At 37.8% G+C, this 17,024-nt stretch overlaps 1 protein-coding gene across 1 annotated transcript in view; it reads right to left on the bottom strand.

Moving 5' to 3' along the window:
• The window catches only part of EP300 (E1A binding protein p300), a 74,825-nt gene that overhangs the window by 31,946 nt on the left and 25,855 nt on the right, over nucleotides 1-17,024 (bottom strand). Inside the window, exons 3-10 of the mRNA XM_028168254.2 lie at nucleotides 13,637-13,813; nucleotides 12,141-12,402; nucleotides 10,674-10,787; nucleotides 9,504-9,749; nucleotides 4,636-4,729; nucleotides 3,932-4,069; nucleotides 2,171-2,288; nucleotides 1,334-1,508 (exon numbers count right to left, since the gene is read on the bottom strand). Of these exons, the coding sequence (XP_028024055.2) occupies nucleotides 1,334-1,508; nucleotides 2,171-2,288; nucleotides 3,932-4,069; nucleotides 4,636-4,729; nucleotides 9,504-9,749; nucleotides 10,674-10,787; nucleotides 12,141-12,402; nucleotides 13,637-13,813 (1,324 nt within the window). The remainder of the gene's footprint in view (nucleotides 1-1,333; nucleotides 1,509-2,170; nucleotides 2,289-3,931; nucleotides 4,070-4,635; nucleotides 4,730-9,503; nucleotides 9,750-10,673; nucleotides 10,788-12,140; nucleotides 12,403-13,636; nucleotides 13,814-17,024) is intronic.

Consider the following 17,024-nt stretch of genomic DNA (forward strand, 5'->3'; position numbering starts at 1 on the left):
TCTTCAATATTCTGTGTAGTACTTTTGATCTTTTTGTTTAAAGTTTAAAAAATCTGGATTCTTCTACAATTAATTCCTGTGTATGGGGTAAGACAGGAATCTCAGTCTATAAACATATACTTAGGGCTACTCAGTTCCACTAATATTTATCCCTACCCTACTGCACCAGTACCATCCTGTTTTTATTTTAACATAAGACTACAGTTTAACATCTGATAAACTTTTAACTTGGCTCAAATTTCTGAAGAATTCAAGTAAATTCTACCACACCCAAGTATCTCAAATTTGTCTACTTGTCTCTGTATCTTAGTTACTGCCCTAGTTCAAACCATTAGCACTGAGGCAGTGTCCACAACTCTAGTCTTGACTTTGTTTCTGAACCATTGTTCTCCTACCTACTCAAAAAAATACCTGCATTTTCCCTTCCCTCTGTGTATGCTGTTCCCTCTGCCAGAAATGCTGTTCTCAATTCTTTTCACATCATGGCTCAATGAGAAAATACATCTAGCACAACACTGCAGTTAACAAATGAGGCTGCTAAAAGTTCTCCAGTTGACTACTTCAAGGCCTGTGGGGGGTAAATTTCTCAGCCCACTTATAAACCACTAATGGCCTAAGAGCTGGTACCTGCTGGCTCATTTGGCACTATCTATAGGTAGCTAGCTTTCCCTGACTCAAGAAACACAGGTTTTCCCTATCACAGCCTTTCACACATCATTTAAATAGCCTGTATTTTTCCTCACCGTTGTGTACCCACACCATATTTCACTGCTTGGAACCTAGTAATGAGTCAATAAATGAATAATGGAATGCACGATCATCTTGGCTATCCAGTTAATTCATTAGGTCAAGAAGGCTGAAACTGTCAAGATGAATTTCAGATGATGCTTCTAAAAAATAAACAGTTCTTAGCCTTTGAACATATTGGGTCAAGAAGGAAGTGTGACAATGTAAGTAACATGATATTGATTGTTTAGGATGTATCAAAGCCAGTAAGGTATTTGAACCTGCTCAGTCTACATCTATTGGCTGGCTGCCTACCATATGCAAATCAGTGAAAACCTGTGGACTATCACTTCGTAGGTGTCACTATGACAATAATATCTTTGGCACTAAAAATGATGCCATATTGTCAAGCCATGTCCAGAAATCTTCAATATACTGTTCAGCTTACTGTTTTTACTAGAAAATGAATTATTTTCTTTGAAAAGGCAAAAAAGACTCATTTGAAAGCTCTAGAATAGTTACACAAGCTAATGCAAATCAGTGACTCTGGTTAGGAACCGTTTTATTTCAGTTCCTCCCCAAAATGAATATACTACAAAGCACTTACTGGCAGTCATTCCCGGCTGTGGCTGCCCCATGCTAGGCCCCGGGTTCATGGAAACCGGCGCCATGCTTGCGGCGCTTGGCAGCATGTTCTGTTTTTGTAGTCTAGTCCTTCGTTTCTCTTCTAGTTCCTTCTGGATCTTATAGATCTTCTCAGCTAGCAGGTGGTAGTATTCCGCCTTTTTGAATTTTGAAAATAGAGATGAGGAAAAAAGAGGGACTACCATCAGGTAACAAAAAATGAACTAAGAACAGACATTAGCTTCACTTAAAAAGGTAGGCAGAAATGAAAACGGAGAAGAATAAATCTAATCTACTTTCCTACAACATTCCAAATATGAGCTCATGTTTGGAATGATCATATGAAAAGCTGCTATTATAATGAAACTACATAGTAAAGCATGACTTCTCAAAGTAGGTTTACAATTTACAGCATGTGGGAAGAATATGCTACACTTTGGAAAAGTGCCAATTTAGGGAGGAAAGTTCAACTGATACAGAAATACTACTTGAGATGAAAATACTAAGCAGCTGATTCACCATATTATAGTGAAAATAGCACAGAGCTGGTAACAGCTCAACCACTTTTTAGCTGACAGAAGGACAACCCAGATAAAGTGTCACATGAGTGTACTGTATTATTAAGAGGAAAAATGTAAGATTCTTGAAGTACACTTTAAGAAAACTGCTTTGTTATCGTGACTCCACAGTGAGAATGAGACAGGATGGCTAAAGGGTGTCCTCTAAAGTATAGTATTCCGTGTACGTGCAACAAAGAGGAATAAACTAAACAGCCAGAAGAGGTCCACTTTTGCCTTGAGTAGAAAAAACAGATGCTCACTCGATTGTTCGCAGATTCATACATGTCCCCTTCCACTTTCCGGGCATATGCAACCAGGTTTTCCATCCGTCTGTCTTTTAAAGCAGCAGGATCCGGAGTAGGAAATATGGCTTGAACACTAGGAATAGAAAATCCTACCACTGTTATATCATGTCAGCATTTTTTTCCTCACCATGTAAGTACACAGTATTTTAAATGTCTTCCTGATTAGTATTTTCTCATTTTTATACAATGAACACTTTAGGTAAAATTTTAAAATGAGGTATGAGATGTCTTCAAATATAAATTACTGACCAAAATGAAAATGTCTCCCTGTGGTAATGAAAAGGTTTTCCTGATCAGAATTAAGAAATGACTCCATAAAAATACTCTCTGGTCCCAGTCACTCTAACGTAGAGCAAAAAAATTATACTGTGCTATTTGCATAAAGGAAGTGAGAAAACCTGACCTTTGCCAAAGTACCAAGTAACAACAGCCTTAAGATCCTTCTACTCTCTTTATTCAGCTTAGTAAAATAAAACCTAATAATCTCTACAAAATCTTAAATGATCAAAAACTTAAAGTGAAGGGAACAAAAATGGATAATAATTCTGCTAAATTCAATGTCTTTTGCTCTCTAGCAATTCCCTGCAAAATGCCTGTCACTAACTTTCCTGAAGGTTGACAAAATGTGATGTCAGCTACTAATTTTATCATCTGGACATCTCATGTCCAGTTGTGTATTGTACCTGAAATAACCAAGCGGAGAAGAAATAAATGGAAACCCGAATTAGTAAAAAATTTGCAAGCACATAATAAACATTTAACATCAAGTCAGATGATCAATCCCAAATAATCTATTGTGATCACAAGATAAGTTTGTTTTGGTTATTCTTTATTAATTCAGTATTAAAATCTCAGTTTTCTCCTTGTGTCAAATTCCATTTCTGATGCTATCATTTGAGAATTCCTAAATGAAGCTCAAGTTGAATTAGTAGGCCAATGTAACATAAAAATAAGAAGATAAAAGACAGACCACATGGTTCTAAGCCAATAAAAAATTGGATGAATTGAAGGAGATACCTCTATGAAGTGTAAGGGAAATGAAAAAAGACCGATTCTTCCAAGAAAAAAAAAATGCTGCATTTTGTTTGAAGTATAAGCTCTCTAATCAGTGAGGGCAGAGCTCTATCTTTAGGATACTGGGCACATTACATTTTACCACTCTATATGCCTTCCCCCTCTTTCATCCAACAAGACAGTGCTTGTGAGGCAGTGTGCCTGGCATACATAAACTTCACACCAAACAGTGCAGGGGTATTTCACAAACTACTACTACTATGTGCACATTTGGAGGACCAGAAGACCACCGAGAGACCACCCAAACAGATTCAATTTGTCAAGATAATAAAAGCTTTACCAAGGATAACAACAGAAGACAGTGTTGCCTCTACCATTCTAATGATCTAAGACCTAGTTTTTCTTTTAAAATATGAGTTTTGTAAAGACAGTATTAAATGAATAATTTTTAACTAATATATATTGATTACTGTCGCTAGGCAGAATCATTCACACACCATTAAAGGTTGAAAGACTCCTAACAAATGATGGTGAAAAAGTCGAGAAGCAGAGAATAGGAAGCAGGAAAGCCATAGAAGTAGCAGCAGCAGCAGCCAGGCTATAGAAAAATCAGTAATATTTCTCTTGTGTTTAAGTGCCTGGCAGATCGGTAGCATGTTGACCTGGTAACTCCTTATGAATAAGACAAGCCGACAATCTTACAGTTTGTGAACAAGATGATTTCGAAGATCCTGAGTAATATCTTCATGCCATTGTTTCCGAATTCCAGTACTGGATGGTTGAGCTGCTGTTGGCATAGGGCCCAGGGAGGCCACACTGGCATTTTCACTCATCATTGGGCTTTAAAAAGGAGTGAAATAGTTTTAGTGAAGAAGGGTAGGAGAAAGAGGATCTCATTTAAGTAGAGCTGACAGTGATGACTGCAATAGGGCCGATACACTATGACAAGTCTATTTACACATAAAGAAGTCTGGGGGAAATGGTGTGTATGTATTTGTACTTGTGTGAGGGAAAAGAGTTAAACCCACAACATTTCTTTGTGTGGAGGGGTAGATGATGTCTTCTGTTTAAAAGACTAAGTCTTGTGTTATAAGACTAAGCTGTCACTCTGACACAGCTTATCCCAGGGAATCCACTGGGCAATGGACTAATTGTTAACACTGGGATAGAGCAAACTTGTTTTTTAAGCAGCTGCATGGAACTTTCTACTGTATTTGGGAAGGTGTCAGTTACCCCAAATAATTGATACAAGTTCTAAAGAGGTTATAGAGAGCCTAAAGAATAAACTCATATTATTTGTCTTCATTCATCAAGGATATCTTCAAATCAAGCAAATTAAAAAAACTCAAGGAATTCTAACAAGTGTCTGAAATCTGACAAATGGCACAACCCAAGATAAAACTTACTTTTGAGAATTTATGGCTGAATGCAACATCGAGTCAGAAAGAAGATTCGACGTTTGAACCCCTACACCTCCATTTACTCCCATAGGACTAGCACCTAGGTCAAAACAAAAAGCAAGACAGAGTGTTTTAAATACCAACAACGACAATAAAAACAACAAAAACGGATGAAGAGAAAGGAAAAGCTATGAAAGTACTAGAAGAAAATATCACAGAAATTTTTATCCTTTCAAAGTAAGACCCAAAACAGAAGTCTTAAGGACATTTAGAAATTTGAGTAATAAGTAAAATAATCACCATAGACAAAGTCAAGAGACAGAAGACAAATCGGGGAAAAAATGCTAACATTATATATAATAAATAATCATTTGTGATATAATTAGCAACACATATATAAAGGCTAATACACAAAGTACCCTTCCAACCCAGTGAAAAAAAGATGAAGAATCCAAGAGGAAAGGAATAGGCAATTTACATAAAAAAGAAATACAACAGCTTTAAAAGTATGCAAATATGCTCAACTGCATTTAAAGTAATATATTTTTTATGTATGAAAATGTGAAAACTTTTTTTTTTCTTTTGACTGTGCGGCTTGAGGAATCTTAGTGGCTTTATGGGATCTTAGTTCCCCAACCAGGGCTCGAAACTGTGCCCCCTGCAGTGGAAGCATGGAGTCCTAACCACTGGACCGCCAGGGAATTCCTGTGAAAACTTTTTTATAAAGTTTGAGAACACCAAGTGTTGAGAAAGGTTTGGGAAAAGAAGCATTTTCAATAAAAATTCATAGATGTGTAAGCTGACCCACTCTTGGGAGAGCTATTTGGTAACTGCTAAACAAATGAAAAAATGCATGCATGCATTCACTGACTTAGGATTTCCACTTGATATTCTGTCTTACAGTTATACTCATATATGTATGGACAGCCATAAGAGTAATGACACTAAAAGGAGCTAAAAACTAGAACCAAAATTGTTTAGGGCACTGAATTAATATATGCAGGTGCTTTCATAAGCACAATCTATGTAAGGACATGTATGATGACCCCTAGGGAGGGGAATGAAAAACAGTGTTTGGGTTAAACATTTTTAATTGAATACTCCTTCAAATTGGCTTGAATAGCTCTATGTACATATATTAACTTTTTCGATTAATGATTTTAATGAATATTATTTCTTTAAAAACAAAAAAACAAACAATATTTACACTAAACCAGATTTTCGTGTGGTTAAAAAATTTTTTGATATACTATTTTATTAATATACCCTCCAAGATATTTAAAAAAAAGAAAACAAAAACTTCCCTAAAATGAAAATGATTGACTAGATTTCTAGACAATGTCTAATAAAAATCCTGTTGCCTTCTTTCATCATGCTTCCCAAATGCTTAGGCAGAACTCTGTTTCCGACATCACCAAGGCAGGCTCTAAAATGTAGTTGCTGGTAGTGGTCTACTCGTCACTATGAACACTCCACGTGTGAATACTCATTTTCAGAAAAATTACGTACCCTTAACACAGATTTGTTTTACTGGGTCACAACAATATGAAGGTAAAAGAAAAAGTGATTACACTATGTATCAATTTGCTTATCTTACTGCCTTCTGATGGCGCATGAAAACACAGCCAAACATTCCCTCTGAAGTATCCAGGTCCATTACTGCAAGTAATGGCTCCATCATAACTTGAGAAGGACACCCTTACACAGGTTCGCATTCAAGACCCTAAGAGTGAGCATTCACTTGAGAATACAAAAATGTAGGAAGAAAGACACTACTGGCACTGACAGAGAATAAGTCAGAAAGAAAATGAACAAAAAAAGAATTCAAGGCACCTAATATTCAGTGAGTACATATATACATACATACACACACACACACACACATATATATATATATATATATATTTTTAAAGCCCTAGGGGGAATCCTAAGCCCTAGGAGAATACATATTTTTTCTAAGCCCTAACAAAATCTTTACAGAATAAGTGAATTCAATAGGAACCAGAAGATTAAGAATGTGGTCAAATATGGTCATGGAAGGCTTACAGTAAAAAGCTCTAATTTGGAGTTCTGGAGTGGATCCCCTCTTCCCCTCCCTGCTACAGAATCTCTATAACCTGATACACGTAGTAGAGATCTTGCTATTTTGTCTATTTAGTCACTTACCTGCCCATCCAAACTAGAGATGTTTCAAAAGTAGGGATCATGCCCCCTTTAGTATGTTTTTTTCAGCACACAGTACATCTAAGTGAACGCTGTTTTTATTCAAATGCCCTTGTCAATCACAGGTACCTAAAATTTATAACTCTGAGAATGTCCCAGCATTACAGGACTTTGGTATAAAAGGAAAAATTACTTCAAAGGAGGCCTTTGACTATCTGGCTTGTGCCTGAAGAAAAGAAACCATGATGACATTTTACGTTTGTTTTACACCAGTTTTCAAGATGGGCTGTAACACAACAAAGAAATATCTGAGGTATTCTAAAAGTACTGGCTCACAATGATGGTTATTACCAAAAAGGCACCGTTAACTCAATAACAAGAAATAAATGGAAAAACCTGATTAATCTTAATCCTAAAAAATTTTTTTAAAAGACACTGAGAAAGGGGGAAAAAGAAATCCAAGAAGCTAGTTAACTTTCAAATAATTCTGTGGGTACATATAAATACACAGATGATACAAGAAGATGACAAGAACTAAACTGGTAATTATACACAGAAACTTGAAAAAGTAATGGGAAACAACCAATTACAAAAATGAAAGTCTAGGGGATTTCCCTGGTGGCACAGTGGTTAAGAATCCGCCTGCCAATGCAGGGGACACGGGTTCAAGCCCTAGTCTGGGAAGATCCCACGTGCCGCGGAGCAACTAAGCCCGTGTGCCACAACTACTGAGCCTGCGCTCTACAGCCTGCGAGCCAGACTACTGAAGCCCGCACGCCTAGAGCCTGTGCTCCACAACAAGAGACGCCACTGCAATGAGAAGCCAGTGCACCGCAACAAAGAGTAGCCCCCGCTCAATGCAACTAGAGAAAGCCCGCGCACAGCAACGAAGACCCAATGCAGCCAAAAAATAAATAAATAAAGTTATTTAAAAAAAAAAAAAGAAAATCTAGGTCAGGAGTAGACAACTGCATTGGGTCAAGATCCTAATGCTCAAGGAAGATGCACTCTACATAACTTGGAAAGAGAGAGGAAAAAAGCAATCATAAGTCGGGGGCGGGGAGGGGGAGAGGGAGGGAGAGGGAGAGAGAGAGAGAGAGAGAGAGAGAGAGAGAGAGAGAGGGAGGGAGGGAGGGAGGTGGAAGAGGGGGGAAATGAAGTCCTCAGATCTCTTTTAATAAAGAAGAGTGTGAAAACAAGCCTGAAAGGCAGGAATGTTCTTCATTCCAGTTTCTAGTCCAGTTTTTAAAACTCCTTTCTCTATACCTGTTTAACAAGTTAGCATCGCTTGTTATGAAATAGTGTACATTTCCTTAAGTTAAAAATAAAAATCAGGGGCTTCCCTGGTGGCGCAGTGATTGAGAATCTGCCTGCCAATGCAGGGGACACGGGTTCAAGCCCTGGTCTGGGAAGATCTCACATGCCGCAGAGCAACTGGGCCCGTGAGCCACAATTACTGAGCCTGCGCGTCTGGAGCCTGTGCTCCGCAACAAGAGAGGCCGCGATAGTGAGAGGCCCGCGCACCGTGATGAAGGGTGGCCCTCGCTTGCCACAACTAGAGAAAGCCCTCACACAGAAACAAGACCCAACACAGCCATAAATAAATAAATAAATAAATAAATTTTAAAAAATAAAAAATAAAAATCAGTAAGATTTACATTCTTACAAGAGTAGCGTGCCCAATTTTCTCATTTAGAATCAAACAATGTGCAGAAACTAAAGCCTACTGCACTTATTAATAGAGGGATGAAAATGGGTTTCAAAAGAAAAAGCATGGTAGATTATTCCAAATTAGACAGTTGTCTAATTACAGAAGAACTTCATCATCAAGAACAATTTTAGAGTTAAGAGGCAAATAATTAAAAGTTATGGGCTTACCTGTGCTGGGTATTTAACTATTTACACAAAATTGCTTAGATGTTCAACTGCCTGACAGTAAAGGGATAGTCATAGGGCAAATCTCCTTTATTTTACCATACAATTAGAGAATAAAAACCACTCCCAAATTAGGATATTAGAACACTGCTCACACTTCCCCTTCCTTCTCAGTTTTATCATAGGAAGAGGTTAGGAGAACAAGTGTATTTGATAAACTATTTCAAAGGCAAACGACTACTGCTACCAGATATGTAGAAATCTATATTAACAACAACCAAACATTTCAAATCAAAAGAATACTACCAAAAGAATACTTCGAGCCAAAACAGTTTCTTTGTGCCAAGCCAAAACAGTTTCTTTGTGCCGTTTAAAATATCAAAAAATTTGGAAACTTAAATGTCCACCTGTAACACACCGTTCTATGCAACAAAATACTATACAAGTATTAAAAAGGATACATTAGACATGGAAACTGAAAGATATCCACATTGTGTAAAGAAATAGTCTGTTATAACACATGGGATCCCATTTCTAGAAATATGAACTAATATATGCATAACAGGATTAAGAAGGATATAAACCAAAAGCAGTTGCCTCTGGTATGTGGATTACAAGGGGATTTCTACACTATAATCTTTTAAAAGTTACTTCAAAAAATTAATCATGTAACAAAAAAAGTAAGAGAGGGAGACAGGGAGAGAAAGAGAGACAATAAAAGAGACAGAAAGACACACACAGAGACTAAAATAAACTAAGAAGTTAACCTTGCATATTACATGGTATTTACACACACAACTGGTATCACATCTGTCACTAGGAGGACACAGACTTACTCATGTTGCTCATAGGCCGCATCCCCTGGGGAGACTGTCCAGACTGCTGGTTCTGCTGGTTCTTTGCTTGCACCTGGGGCTGTGCTGGCATCTGATTTACTTGATAGGGTAGTCCAAGGGCTGCATAAGCCCTTTCTATAGAGCTGGGATCAATCTGACTAACAGTGCTTAGGCTGGGAGCAGACTGTTGACCCACCCCTAGAGAGCTAGTATTTCCAAGTCCAACTGGTGCTCCAGTCAGAATTGCTAGAGAAAACAAAAGCAACAGTATTACAACATTAAAGATGGTGAGAAAGAAAATACTACGATGTCTGAGTGAATTTTAAACACAAAATTATTGTTATGTGATTATGAAATACACACATCTTGTTTCCCATTATTTCCTTGAAAAAACTTCTAGACGCAGAACTGATTGGTCAAAGGGGATCATTGGCATGAAAAGCTGTTGATCCAAAATACCCAAAAGCCTTCCCACAGGCTGTATCAATATTCCCATCAGAGTGTATGAAATGCCTCAGAGCCACACAAAAGCCAACACCAGGTAGCATCATTTCTATCAATGTGACAGGAGAGAAATGGTACTTTACTTCATTCCTTAATTTAATAGGGAACTTTTTGGTATTTCCTCCCTCTAGTGAACTATTTCCTAATCCCAATTCTCTACTGGGCTATTTATGATTTCTTCATTAACTTATGGAATTTAATTACTTTTTAAAAACATGCTATATATATAGTTCCAAATTTATCTTTCAATCCTAAATGCTAAATATTTTGTTTCTAAAGGAGGTGTGGTGGCTGCACTTTCTACTTTTGACTTGTCTTTCCTCTAACAAGAGCTCATCACCCCAGGCTTCTAAAAATAATCTCAAACTCTCTTCTTTCTTTTTACATTAATTTCAAATTATCTAAATATTTAGATCACAGGTATAAAAGAGTAACTTGCCCAATGTCAAAGCAATGATCTTTCTGGATCTTATTTTAGGTAATAAGTACTTCCATTCTAACCTTATTAATATGAAGTTAGTGGTAAGTGGAAATAATCTAGTATGATAGCACTAGTCAGTCACAGGAACTTCACACAATCAAGAGGTACTCTACGTCTCACCAAGTTGCACTGGTGAGTCTAAGAATACTTTTGATATAAAAGCTTCAAAAGATTTAGTCACTTACACTGTTGATTTCTCTTATCTCCAGCATTTTTAAGGGGTAGACACACAGGACAATCATGCCTTGTACAATTCTTCCAGTGTGAAATGATTTGTCGAGAAGATGCACAGTGTGCCACTAAAAAGAAAAAAAATGATTCCTTTTTCAAATGCAGGTTATATTTTTACATTACTATTAGCTAACTTATCGATCACATAATGAGGGCTACAAATGTTATTAACTCATTGTATCTTCATAACACCTCTATAGGGTAGTTATTAATCCTCCCATTTTATAGTTGAGAAAACAGGCAAAAACTGGTTAAGTAATGTGTACAAAGTCAAAGAGCACCCAAAGTGCGATTCAAACTCAAGCGGTCTGGCTTCCAGAGCCCCTATTTTTCACCACAAAGCTGTGCAATCTACTTTACATTATAAAAACCTGGGGACTTCCCTGGTGGCGCAGTGGTTAAGAATCTGCCTGCCATACAGGGGTCATGGGTTCGATCCCTGGTCCAGGAAGACCCCACATGCTGCAGAGCAACTAAGCCCGTGTGCCACAACTACTGAGCCTGTGCTCTAGAGCCCGTGAGCCACAACTACTGAAGCCCACGCACCTAGAACCCGTGCTCCGCAACAAGAGAAGCCACTGCAATGAGAAGCCCGCGCACCACAACAGAGAGTAGCCCCCACCTGCCACAACTAGAGAAAGCCCCCGTGCAGCAACAAAGACCCGATGCAGCCAAAAATAAATAAATTAAAAAAAAAACCAAACCTATAAAAACAGATTTCTCTTAAAAAAAAAAAAAAATGGTACAAATGAACTTATTTACAAAACAGAAATAGAGTCACAGGTGTAAAAAACAAACTTATGGTTCCCAGGGGGGAAAGGGAGGGGGGGATAAACTGGGAGATTGGGATCGACATATACACACTACTATATATAAACAGATAACTAATAAGGACCTACTGTATAGCACAGGGTACTCTACTCAATACTCTGTAATGACCTATATGGGAAAAGAATCTAAAGAAGAGTGGATATATGTATATGTTTAACTGATTCACTTTGCTGTACAGCAGAAACTAACACAACATTGTAAATCAACTATACTCCAATAAAAATTAAAAAAAAAAACCAACACACAGATTTCTAATGACTCTATAAATATACAAACTGTATTAAGTTAGGTAACATTCTTTTAGTATTGGCCTACATGATAGTTAGCAAACCCTCAATAATATTTAAAGCTATGCTGGGGCAAATAAAAGTCAGTAAGTATCACCCCAAAAGGGAAGAATCTAAAACTTCCTCTCCTACTACATCTCTAGATACTCATTCACAAAATGATACTGAATTTTATCATAACTTAATACAGAGTAACGCATTATCAGTAAGGAGTCTCAGAAGAGAGAAAATGTGATCAGCTCTAACTGTAAAAAAAAAAAAAAAATTAATTGCTGAGCACAAAAACCCTTTGAGTCCACTCACCTTGGCAGGACTTGCCTGACTGGCAGTGTGTCATGTGGTTAAGGACGTTCTTCATTGTACGACAGTGGGGAAGGTTGCACTGCCTCACTTCCCCATTGGCCTGCTCTCGCCGCTGGCACTTGTGAGCGTGCAAAAGGAGAACAAGCTGCTGCTGGATGAGCTTGCGCTTCTCTGGATCAGCTGTGTGGGCTCCAGAACCCATCCCTTGGGCCACCGGAGTCACCAGGCCTGGCTGCTGGACCTGCGGGGTCTGCTGCTGGCCCTAAGGGATAAAACAATAAAGATACATTTGACGTTAGGTGTCATAGTGTGCTACCTCCTTAATAAATACGGACTTGGAGATTTTCGATGAAAACCTTTAAGGACAGTCTACCATTTACCAGACCCAATTTTTTGACACAGGGGATTCTACGATAAATGATGACTTCTACCAACAAGAAGCTCAATTTAACAAGAAAACAAATTGCTACATTAGCAAGCAATATAATCAAAATATGTATAACATACAGAGAGCAAAAGAAAGAGAAGGACAATTGTAAAACAACTATACTCCAATAAAAATTTTTTAAAAATGTATTATTTGAATTTGGTTGCTCTGAAGCAACTCTTCTGAAAACAGAAAGAGAAGGACATGGTAAACTCCAGTGCGAGGGGGGAAAGGAAGGGATCTGTTGTGAAGAGCGTGTTCAAGTTAGGTTTTGAAGGATAGTGAAGAGCTTCTTGGCAGAGCTGGCAGGGGTCTTTCAGGTGGGTGAAAAATTAGTTTCTGTAAACCCTGTTAGAAATTTGGTTTTTCCTAATAAAAAAGTAAACATTTCTGGAGGCAGAAATGCCATGTTTTGTTCATCTTTCTGTCTCCAGTACTTAGCGGAGTATCTGAAATATAGGCATTCAATGACTATGGGACACAAAGCAAAAAACCTAAAACATCTGAAAGGAAATAAAATTCCTACAGGACAATTTTTTCCAAAGATGAACATGGACTACTTGACACATTTACAAATAGAGATAGTTTAACTTTAGAAAAATAGCAATGTTAGAAGCTTTGGAGATTTTACCATAACAAAAATCACTGTTAAAAACAATTTGTAACTTTGAAAGGGAAGTTACTTCTGTGTAATAGTATCAGATACAAATCAGTAGATATGGTGATCGAGAGAATCCTTTTTCAGAGAGTCCTTCCCAAGAGGAAAAAGGTTCCACTTTTGTACCCTACAGAAAGAATTGCTCACAAGGAGAAGCTGCATATGGCAGGACCCCAAAACTTTCATTGTAGCAGCCCCACTTGCTCCTATTTGGACAACATCCTTACTGGTCAATACTGCAAGTAAAAAAACACCATGTGAAATGGAAGGAAGGCACAAGCTTCCTCGATCACAGGGGCCATCCATTACATCCTAGTGTGTATAGTATAATAGAAGACATAAAAGGTTTAACACAATTCTTCTGTTAAAGTGTCAGATGGAAGACAAATCTGTAAACAGATTACTACCCACCATGTTGGGCATTCCTCCACCAGGAACTGCCTTTTTGTCCATTGCAAATGGAGATAAGCTATTTGGTAGTACAGACTTTGTCGGAATCTGGAGACCAAGGCCACTGGCTCCAATCTGCTGTCCAGAATTCTGAGTGTATGGTGAACCGTAAGGATTAGGGTTGTTCATCATTCCCATCTAAGAACAAGAAACAGAAGAGAAATTAAATCTTATTCCCCACACTAATAGGACATTACTATTTCCTTTCCTTTTCCACTTCCTAATTTACAAAGACAATTTTAAAAGAAACTCTCTGTATACATAAACAGACTATAATCTATGGGCCTGAGGTACAGTAAATTTAGAGCTGTTTGCTATAAATATAAGATAAACATTTTAGAAAAATGTATAAGTGTCTTATTTAGCTACATCTACTAAGCAGGCTCTGCCATTCATCTCCACTTTTAATGCACTAAATAACTTTCATTTAATGTGCAAACTATAACTTAATAAATTCAACTCAACTCAATAAACCATCTAATCCTTAAATATATTAGAGAACTTTATATATCAAAATGCTTATTCCAGCATTTTGTTTATATAAAAGGTAGAAGATTGGTAGTTTGGGGAGATATGTACTTTTTTACTTAGGGACACGGTAGAACAGTGATTTTAAAACTTTTTCAATCTGAATCCTTTAGATATAGCATGCAAACTTCAAAGTCTGCACCATTTCTTGCTGTCTTACACCTAGCTGCTTTATTAAATTGCCTCCTTGGCTCTTAAAGTAATCTGAGTTTATTTGCAATCCCTATTGTACTTTAAAAAGTAAGTTTTGGGAATTCCCTGGCAGTCCAGTGATTAGGACTCCACGTTCCCAATCCAAGGGGGCACAGGTTCGATCCTTGGTCGTGGAACTAAGATCCCACATGCTGTGCGGTATGGCCAAAAAAAAAAAGAAAAAGAAAAAAAAGTAAGTTTTTTCCTGTGTTTATGTAAGTCCATGTGGAACCATCATACTGTATAATGATTAACTTAAAGAACAGAGTATTAATTATTCAAAAACCAAATGTTTTACTGATAACAATGATGCAACTTACAATTCTATCCTTCCACATAAGACCCCACTGTAAGTCAATCATCACCTACTAGCAAGCACTCAGAATGGAAACTAATGACACTACAGCTACTGTCCAATTAAAAGGAGTCATACTAGATTTCTATATCCTTCTCAGACAGATCCAATTCTATCAAAGGGTCCTTCAAATTCTGCCTCTAGCCACCCAATCCCCATCATTCCCATGTATCCATGCCCACTGTCACTGTCTTAGTACAAAGCTCTTCATCACAGCTTTTGTAGACTGTGACTAACAGGTTTTCTTGCCTTCTGCCCTCACTTTTTTCTACTCACAAGGGGGGAAAACCATGGTATACCAGATCTTTCATGATCTTCAATGAGAACTGACTACTTCTGCATGGTATCCTATCTCCTATACCCATTAACTTGCAAACCTGAGAGCATCATGCTTCTTGAATCGCCAGCATCTGCTTAAGCTTTTCCCTTTCCCTACAACTAGGCAGTGAGTGGCACACCCTCCTTTCCTATTTTTTTACTCCTGAATGCTAACCTGTAAAGGAAATAAAATATTAAATTCGCAAAGAGACAGGGATGATGATAGGGAATGAGATTGAGGGAAGTGGCACAGTGTAGGTGAAAGCATAAAAAAATGAGGCAAGCATGAATGGGAAGCATCCAGAGTAAAAAATTTACTCAGTCTCCAATAACTGGAATTTCCTACATGAATCTGGCCAGCAACATTGTAGGGACAATCAAATACAAAAACAGGCTTAAATACAAAGTTCAGGTTTCTTTTGGTAGTTTCCAATGTGGCTGGGAGTGCTACTGCTACATATTGCTTTTAAAGTACTAATATTTATACTAATATAGTTCCAATAGTATGCTCGCCTACACCTGGAGGAGTTTTATTTTACTTGTATTTCTTATTAGCGTGGAAATTTATGGTAGACATAAAACAAAAGCCATTTAAGAGTCCATAATTTATATAGATAAAATGCTGGGATTTGGAAGATGCCTTGATGTCTCCTGTTAATAAGCGTAATGCCTTTATCAAACACATCCTAGTAGAATCTGGTCCTTCACACATTTGTTCACATAGATATTGCCTTGACTGCCTACACCAACCGAGTTTCAACCAATTCCTGACATTGCTTGTTCCCTCAATCACAATGCATTACCTAGAAACTCCAAGTTCACTCTGTAGCAGACTACGGTCTCAAATATACAGATTGTACTAACTGCTGGTCAGCTGGCAGTAATTCATTCCTGACACTTCTGGTCACTCTGACCAACAAAGACTCTCGGGCTTTTTGTTTACCTATCTCCCTCAGAGTTCTGCTGCCAGTGTTAGAAAATGAAATGCAACCAACACCCCACCGCTACCCTTTCTATTTACCTACCCCCCACGAAATAGAATAGGAAGGGAATATACTGTACTTAATTTCTGCTACACTGTAGTTAGTTATTTGATCTTGTTCCCTTCTCTATAGCTAATGTGATCCAGATGTCCAACTAACTACCACCTACCTGAACAGCAGCGATACAGATCTCCACCTAAACTGAAAAGGCAGAGGACCAGGAAGCCACAAACAGTTCTAGGCAACTAAAACCAAAGGACCTGCAGGGGACTATTTTATCTTTCTTTAAAAATAAATCTGACACTACAGGTTGTTTCTTAGTGTTCAATACATTAAAAGGGAACACAGGAACATATAAGACACACCATGGTACCAAACACTGACAAATAAAAAAGTAGTGCCCAATATACAACAAATATAACAGTTTAGGAACATTTAACATAGGGACAAAAATCCCTTAATAAGACTTGCAGGCATCAACAGTAGTGCACACCGATACTAAATGTGAAAATGTGACTCCGTGATTCACCAAATAATAACAAATTAAACTACATCCTGACATGTCCTCCAGCCTATCAGATTTCATAAATACATCTATATCCAAGTCATTCGCCAGGCACTATGTTAACCATGGTGGGGGCAGGGCAGCATGTACAATGATAAACAAGGAAGACTAGGGATCTCTCAGAACAGAACCAACAACCAATCCTAAACGTTTTCTAGACTCAGTCCTATTACTCTTATACCACTGCCTTAGTTTAGGTGGGCGTCATCACCCCATAGGGACTATTTTTCAAATTGATATTGTACACCTAAAACCACACCCATCTAAATTGTAAATTTGGGAATAAGATCTTCCTCTTTAGAACCCATCAGGATATGGCATTAAGATCTGTCTTTTTCTCTCTCAACATGGATTCTTCCTCCCTGCCTTATACTTAATACCCTCCTAACTGGTTCTTCCTACCTGCTT

Source organism: Balaenoptera acutorostrata, chromosome 11 (genome assembly GCF_949987535.1).
Source record: "Balaenoptera acutorostrata chromosome 11, mBalAcu1.1, whole genome shotgun sequence".
NCBI lineage: Eukaryota > Metazoa > Chordata > Mammalia > Artiodactyla > Balaenopteridae > Balaenoptera > Balaenoptera acutorostrata.